The sequence below is a fragment of the Trachymyrmex cornetzi genome, unplaced genomic scaffold, assembly GCF_001594075.2.
Source record: "Trachymyrmex cornetzi isolate Tcor2-1 unplaced genomic scaffold, Tcor1.1 scaffold53, whole genome shotgun sequence".
Lineage (NCBI taxonomy): Eukaryota > Metazoa > Arthropoda > Insecta > Hymenoptera > Formicidae > Trachymyrmex > Trachymyrmex cornetzi.
This window is the reverse complement of record NW_017299839.1, coordinates 206,665-214,844: the sequence shown is the minus strand read 5'-3', so window position 1 is coordinate 214,844 and position 8,180 is coordinate 206,665. Positions and strand designations below refer to the sequence as shown.

Sequence of the window (8,180 nt, the reverse complement as noted above, 5' to 3'; positions counted from 1 at the left end):
AAAATTTGTAGGCACCACCACATGCAGGATCGACATTTTATAATTTTAAGGGCCAACACAGCATTGTACTCTTAGCGATAGTATCAGCATCATATAAATTTTTAATGGTTGACATTGGTGCTCAAGGGCGACACAATGATGGAAGAATTTTTAAAGAGTCCAATATGGGACAACGATTTCAAAATAAGCAGATGGATTTACCACATCCGTGTCAATTGTCAAATTTTCGTAATATACCTATTCCGTACATGCTTGTAGGTGATGCTGCATTTCAACTTACCAAATATATGCTAAGACCATATCCTGTTAATCAATTAAATAGAAGTAGAAGAATATTTAATTACAGATTAAGCCGAGCAAGACGTATCTCAGAAAATGCATTTTCATTTCTAGTTAATATATGGAGAATTTATAGAAAACCGATTAACGCATCACTTAAAACTACTGAAAGTATAATTAAAGCAACTGTCTGTCTGCATAATTTTTTATTATCAACACGACAATACGGATATATGACAGATGATATATGTCAAAATGTTATACACGAAAATACAGCAGCCATTAGAGATGTTAGTAACATAAGAAGTAATACACATTCACAATTAGCAGCAAGTATTAGAAATGAATTTTGTGAATATTTTGTACAAGAAGGCTCTGTACCTTGGCAAGAAATGTATATTTAATTAACCCTTAACTACAGCAACGGGTTATTTGAACACGATGCAAAATTTTTTTGATAACTGTATAGTCCATTTAGAAAGGGTGACTGAGGTTTATAGTTAAAAAAAATACGGATAAGTTATAACATCTATCTAAAAAACAAACAAACAAAATACACAAGCGTATGAAAGAGATAGAAATTTGTAATATAAATAATTACAAAACTTCTATCTCTTACGCTTTTGTATTTTGTTTATAAGATTTTTTTTATGTAGGTGTTATAACTTATACGCCCTTGTAACTTTTGTGCCCCTACTTGTCTCCCCTTATACTTTAAATTATAAGTAAAAAAAAATTAAATTTCCTTTATTAATTATAAGATTCACTAGCATTCTATGTTTCAAACAGATCACTTTAAAATTTAGTACTTTTTATAGCTGTAGTTAAAGATTAAGTATATTTTTATATATGTATGTAAATGATAAAATATATGTAAATGAGTAGTTTTTTGCAAAATTAGTAATACAATAAAATACGTACATTAAGCGCCAATAAAATATTTAAAATAAAATTTATGTAATTTTATAAAATAAAACTTTTTTCAAGGTTATTAACCTGAGTATACTTTTCTTATATTTTAACAGAAAAGAATCTACTTTATATAGAATATTTTATGTAACTTTAAATAATTAAAAATAAATATTGCTCAGTACGTTGTATGTACGCAATGTTACTACTTCTTTAATCGGTAATATAGAAATATAATAATAGGAAACTTATCCTGTTTGATCACAATGGTCGCGTTCAACAGACTCGAATTGTAGTTCCACGGCCACTCACAGCGACCAATGACTAGAATTCCAACGTCAAACGAGCGCTACTTGTAATAATGAGTGCTTTCCAGCAAGGATACAATCAGACACAGTGGGTGCTTTCCGGCAAGGACACAATCAGACACTGTGTAACACAGTAAATCATTTCATCCTTGTTTAACATAGGCAAACAACAAGGATGTAATGATTCACTGTGTTACACTGTGTCTGACTGTGTCCTTGCTGGAAAGCACCCAGTGTAACACAGTGAATTGTTTCATCCTTGTTTAATGTAAGCAAATAACAAGGTCATGATTTACTGTGTTACACTGTGTCTGACTGTGTCCTTGCTGGAAAGCACCCAATCTTACTGAGTATAATTATCTTGAAGTTCAAACAAGAGCGATAGTATTTTTCTTTGATATGTTATGAAATTATCTCGTGACAATGTACGAAGTTGCGTTGCCAAATAATTGCAAAAAGCTGCTATTGGATCGTTTTGTTTATGGATTCATCCGTCTTCTTTATTTCTGATATTACAGATTGTTGAAGTGATAGAAACTCATCTTCTTTTTTTTTAATACTCTGACGTCGTCTTTTTTCTGTTGGTGCATCAATAAATACATAAATACATATACATAAATATTTACTAAATTATTTGAAATAAATACACCTAAAAGGTACAACCGCTCGGTAAGCAGGCTATTTCGAAACCTATTTAAAAAATTGTTGTAACCTTTTAGGCCCTGAATATATGTACGTATATTTGAAATATACAAAAATATTAAATGTAAAATGACCAAATTCCATATAATGCAAAATAATCATACCTGGTACATTAATATTTTTTATATCTGTATTGTCAGTACTTAAGACCTGCAGGTTTTTTGAGGGTTTACTTTCCTCTAATTCCATATTTTGACGTTTTAATGAATAATTTGATACTGTTGATCTAGAATAAGCTTGATTTTGGGAATCGAAGTTTTTTGGAAAAAATTCTAGAATTTCTGTATTACTTGTAGTATAGAACTTGATGATGCAGAATTTTTTTCTAAAAAAGTGTCATTTTTATAAGTACTACTTCTGTAATTTGATGGAGTAACACATGTAGAATTTTGATCTCTCTCTTTTAATGGTTCTTTTAAATAACATTTATTCTTGTTGGTAGAAGGTATAAGTGGTTTTATATTACTAAATGTCCTAAAAGCAAAATCATTTAAACATATTAAATAATATATTAAAATATATTAAATAACAATTAAATTGATAATTATGTGATAATGTAATGTAATAATATTTACGAACTTTCGACGTGTTACTGTTGATCGTAAAAATCCCATTAACTCAAAATATGGCCATGATACTGGCTTAGGTTTGGCTTCAGCAGCACTTCCACTAGGAACATATTTATTTTGCTCACTTAACTTTCGGACATAAGTGTCGCGTAGATTACGCCATTTAGAACATGCTGTACCAGGATATAAATCTTAAAAAAATATATATATATAAAATAAAATGAATAATAGTAAGATATAAAAACAGATCGACCCGTAGTCATAAGTCTAATTAATATATATTGAGATATTAATTCAAACATCTAACTTTGACCGTAATTAGCTTTTGTATTTAATAAAAAAAGAAAAATTTTACACATTATAAAAAGTTCTTTTTCATAAAAAGCTTACTTAATTTTTCATCAATCTCCGACCACAAAAATTTGATTGTTGCTGGTCCTCGATTTTCATATGGAAGACTGCTATTCCACAATGGTGGTCTTCGAAATACCTCGTTAATTAGTTCTTCAATATTTGGAACTTCAGATTGAAGTACTATCTCGTCGAATGGTTCCCAATTATTATTTGATTCTTCATTTTTATTTAAACAGCATATGTGATCGGAGGAATCCAACAATTCGCCACAGTCTGTGCAATACTTGAACAAAAATACAAAAAAATTTAATTAAATATGCAATTTGTAATATATTAAAAACGTTAATTTATCAATTATAATATATAAGATATACATAAAAGTGAAAACAAATCAATTAATAACCTAACCTAATCATTTAACCTTGATAAAATTATTTTTATAAATATTTTATTACTTACAGCATTGTCCATTATGTATCTCGATTATGTATATCGCAAAAATGACGGCGATTCCGGCGAGAATCGTAAATAAATCGTGAAATCAAAGTATGATATACACCGATCACCTCAAACCGATGAATTGGACGAAATAATGCAATACCCGAACCGGGCAAGACGCATGTTCGTCCCATTCGAGTGGTCTCGCGAGACTTGTGTCCGTCGTACGTATGAAAAAGTTCAGTCTTGATGAACATTTTCGTACGACAAGCATCATCGTACGACAAAATGTTTTAGCTGAAATATCTAGAAAACAAGTTCTCCTATTGGATATCAGACATCGTATGTCGGATGTCGTACGTAGTGTGAACATATGCGTCGTATGACGGACGTCGTACGCAGTGTGAATCTTAGGCTGGAGTCCCATGAGGTGTATTTACCGCGTATCGCGTAACCGCGTAACCAATCAGAAGCGATCCGCTGTTGTGGTTTCGCGTTTTACTGATTATTGATTGGTTACGCGGTTACGCGATACGCGGCAAATACGCTTCATGGGACTCCACCCTTAGGGTGCCGTCCCATGACGCGTATTACTGTACGCGCGTATTCGCGTATCGAAGGATCCAACCAATCACCGACGATCCGCCGTTTTACGTACGCGTTTCAGAGGGAATTGGTTCGCGAACGACAGACTGCTTCGTAATTAATGGACCAATTAATTCCAATAATTTTTTTAATGTAATTGAATCCATTCTAAAGTAATTACGAAATTTTGTTTCATCTTCAAACTCCATTTCTTTGACGAGATTTTCACTAGCTCCTTGCAAGAAATGTCGATGCAGGGTAAATATGGGTCGTACCCAAAATTGATGTTATTTGTCTTTTCCTTTGTTTCTTATATCTTCATACAATGCATACAAAAATAAGATTTTTCGACGCAGTATTTCTTGTTTAAAGGGATTACTTTGTTTGAATTTGTTTACTAATGTAAAAATTGCTAACAATATATAGTCTTCATTTGAATCCATTTTTTCTGTAACAAAAATAACATCTTATTTTGTACTAAATAGTACTGAATAGATTATAATTTCTTTCAATCAGGACTCTAATATACTACCGTATTTATTTGTATCTACCTTTTTGGTTAAGGAGCACTTCTACATGAAATAAGAATAGCTAACGATCCGCCGTTTTACGTACGCGATAATTTTGCCCTTAATGTAAGCGGATCCGCTTACGCACGAACCGCTCCATGGGACATTAAGGGGAAAATTATCGCGTACGTAAAACGGCGGATCTTCAGTGATTGGTCGTATCTTTCGATACGCGAATACGCGCGTACAGCGATACGCGTCATGGGACGGCACCCTTACTTCTAAGCGATATTGCAATATTAGGAAAAGTATCTTCAATTTTGTCATTTTGCAGTAGTTTATATAATTCTGAAATTTGCATCTCTCCATTTTCATTGGTCAAAATATCGGCTTTGTGCAAATATTGAGTTAAATATATGCATTCCAACTTGAGTTCTTCTGCATTGACGTCATAATGATAAAATTTAGCAAATTCTTTGCAACTGATCTGCAGTTCAGGTGAACTAATTATTTTTAGACGAGAAAAAAATCCAAACCGTTGGTTGATTTCGTTGTATGAAGCAGATCGTTTATTTAATTGAGTAATTAATGTATCAACTATTGGTAAGTAAGTCTCCACTTTGAATTTTTCTTTACCAGTAAGACTCACATTCTCTGTTGGTCCATCAAAGAAAGTAATACGAGAGCTTCGAGTTCTTGCACGTTGCGATACATCTTTGTAGTCAGCATCTGGGAATTTCTCTTTAGCGGTAAATTCGTACTGGTCAAATTTATTCCTCACGTTATCAAAAAAATCAACGAGGGAAGTCAACAACTTCGTCGCAATATCCAATGTTAGGTCCTTTTTTTAAAGGGCAATATTTGTCTTGTTGATTCTTGATAATATGCTGCTCCACATCTCTGTTAAAATAACAATTTCTAGTTTATTCATTTTTTAGATAAACTGTGAGCTTCATACCTGGTCTCTCCAGGTTGATTCGTATCTTGAGCAATTATTATCAAGGCTTCCAAAATTTGTTTGTAACCTTTCTTTAAGGCGCTAACTGTGTCAGCACGAGCGGACCATCTGGTATCAGAAAGGCATTTAAGAACTTTGTTCGAACCCAAGCATCGTTTCATGATTTCCCAGCGATGTGTGGAAAAAGAAAAAAAATTGTATATTTTTTGAACGAATCCGAAGAAATTTGTAGCTTCTACAACACACCCCGCAGCATGAACGCCTACCAGATTCAAGGAATGTCCCGCACAGGGTACGAAAATGGCAAATTCACATTTCTCTTTAATTCTTGCTTGTAGATCTGAGTACTGTCATATTCGACGCATTATCGTAACTTTGTCCACGATAATCCTTTAAACAAACTCCGTACTTATCCAAAAATGTCTGAACTGTTTCTGATAAATATTCTGCTTTGTGCTCTTTAATAGGTATAAACGCTAGGTAAAAACCTTTCAACTGGTGTTCCGTCTTTTATATATCGAACGATAAAAGTCATCTGATCTATATGGGAATAGTCAGGAGTAGAATCGACACTAATTGAGTAATATTTTGCAGTTTTTAACTCAGCTAAAATTTTATGTAGAACTTGTTTTCCCATAGCATTGATAAATTCATTGCAAATATTAGCTGATAAATATGAAGGATTTCCTTTCCCCGTATTTCCATATTTTTTAATATGTTCTGAAAGAAAGGAATCGTATTGACTCAATAATTCTAGACATCCCAAATAATTTCCATTGCTTTGTGATCCAATGGTTTGATTATCACCACGAAATGCAAGACCTCTTGAAGCCAAAAATTTGATAACACTAACGATCCTTTTTAAGACATCCTTCCAATAGCCAATCTCTATGTTATATTGAGAACGCAAGTCACTATCTACTATACCGACATTTTTGCTTCTTATGATTAAGTCGTCATAGATTCTCTATGCGCTAAACTATTCTCATGTTCCAAAATAAGATTTTTTATGTGCTTCCAATCATTACATCCACCTGACGAACTAAAACTTGCGTTTGAAGAAGAGAAAAGATAGCAGGAAAAACAATATACTGACTTTTTCAAAGGAGAATACAGGAGCCATTTTCTGTTAACTTTCTCGCCATTCTGTAGGGTGCGGACGAAAGCGGACTTATTCAAGTGTCTTATTTTTACTTTATCATTTGCTTCTTTATAACTCCGAGCAGTCTCTAAACATCATTATCTTTATTTTGAAAAAACTCAGGTCCTTTTTTGATCCAAAATAAACGGATTTCTTTTGTAAATGCAGCAGCCCAATCGCCGGGATCGTGTGACATATTTTTAAGTGAGGATTGGGTATGGTCTATTTCAGGATTGGGTAATACCTAATAATTAAAAGTTAAAAATAAAGTTAAAAAATATGATGTTTTAAACGATAAAAATCTAAATAACGAAAAAAATTGTATAAATGGTAGCCTCAAGAATTTTTTAATTATGATAGCATGGTAATGATAATAATTAAATATCTCTTTTAAATAAATATAGCATAAAAACTTAACATACAGTTAATGTTCCTGTATTTTTTTCCTGCTCGTCTGGAGAACTGTGATCCAATGAAGGAGGGAGGTTAGGTTTCGTTTTCAGGTACAAAAAATGAGGTTAATTTGGTAATTTGTCAATGATTTCCTTCTGACGAGCTACTTTTTTTCTTTTCAATGAGCCGCTGGGATATGAACGTTGTGACATAATTGGTTATGTAATTGACTTTTATTTCTGAGCCGAAAATCTTAAAAACTGCAACTAATATAAAACGACACTTTAACGAAGAAATTTTTTTTTTTCAACGCTATGTTATTATGTATATATTTTGTGATTATTCAGCTATTCAATGCATTTGCACATTTGCATTTTTCAACGAACTTCGGAATTGTTAATTGTTATGACTAGTTAGAACGAAGTAAGGAGAAACACCTCAAAGTCCATAGCAATTAGGCAGCATTTACATGAGTGCGTAAATGCGATATAGGAAATTACTAGATTTTGGCGATCCATGCGAATAGTCGAATCACATTGTGAATGGCGTTTTAATTCTAAAATCTTAGATTTCAACCAATAAGAATTCGATTTCGGAGAAATAGATTTCAGCTAAGACAACCCTATTGGCTGAAATAAACAAAGCATAAAAATTCTGTGTGATTCTCAAGGTGTAGTTACGTGCAAGCGTCGAGCGTCGAGCATCAAGCAACAGACTTCATTGATTGGCTGCTGCTTGCCCAAAATTTACTAGCAACCAATCAACGAAATCTGCTGCTTGACGCTCAACGCTCGACGCTTGGCATGTAATTGCACCTTCAAGCGGAGACATGCAGTGCAGCATGGCACGCGCCGCGCGAAAACTTAAAATTCATATTAGCAATTTTTTTTTTATTATATTGGGAAATTTTTTTTTTGCTTTTACTTTTGGCTTAATAGTGGGGCCCTCTTTAACACGGGGCCCTGGGCCCGGGCCCATCGGGCCCATGCCTAAAGACGGTACTGGTTGTAGTACTGAATACACACAATCAAGTGA

General features: G+C 33.1%; 2 protein-coding genes and 1 long non-coding RNA gene across 6 annotated transcripts in view; 1 reads left to right on the top strand and 2 right to left on the bottom strand.

Moving 5' to 3' along the window:
* Nucleotides 1-836, top strand: part of LOC108765771 (putative nuclease HARBI1) — a 2,089-nt gene extending 1,253 nt beyond the window's left edge. For 2 of the 4 annotated variants that reach the window (XM_018514614.1, XM_018514615.1), the window contains 2 exons: nucleotides 12-258; nucleotides 394-836. In XM_018514614.1, coding sequence (XP_018370116.1) covers nucleotides 12-258; nucleotides 394-683 — 537 coding nt within the window. In that variant the 3' untranslated portion in view covers nucleotides 684-836. Of the gene's footprint in view, nucleotides 1-11; nucleotides 259-346 lie in introns of all 4 variants that reach the window. The other 2 variants (XM_018514616.1, XM_018514618.1) reach the window with 2 other exon arrangements.
* Nucleotides 1-1,695, bottom strand: part of LOC108765772 (uncharacterized) — a 5,824-nt gene extending 4,129 nt beyond the window's left edge. Inside the window, exons 1-2 of the long non-coding RNA XR_001940333.1 lie at nucleotides 1,582-1,695; nucleotides 436-441 (exon numbers count right to left, since the gene is read on the bottom strand). This is a non-coding gene — a long non-coding RNA (uncharacterized LOC108765772). The remainder of the gene's footprint in view (nucleotides 1-435; nucleotides 442-1,581) is intronic.
* An 838-nt stretch (nucleotides 1,696-2,533) lies between these two features.
* LOC108765773 (uncharacterized) lies at nucleotides 2,534-3,923 on the bottom strand (the record flags this gene model as incomplete). Its single annotated transcript, XM_018514619.1, has 4 exons — nucleotides 3,581-3,923; nucleotides 3,158-3,404; nucleotides 2,778-2,958; nucleotides 2,534-2,672 (listed from the first exon to the last, which is right to left on the bottom strand). Coding segments are annotated over exons 1-4 (579 nt in total), but the record flags the coding sequence as incomplete, so codon positions are not given.
* Nucleotides 3,924-8,180: the final 4,257 nt, after the last annotated feature.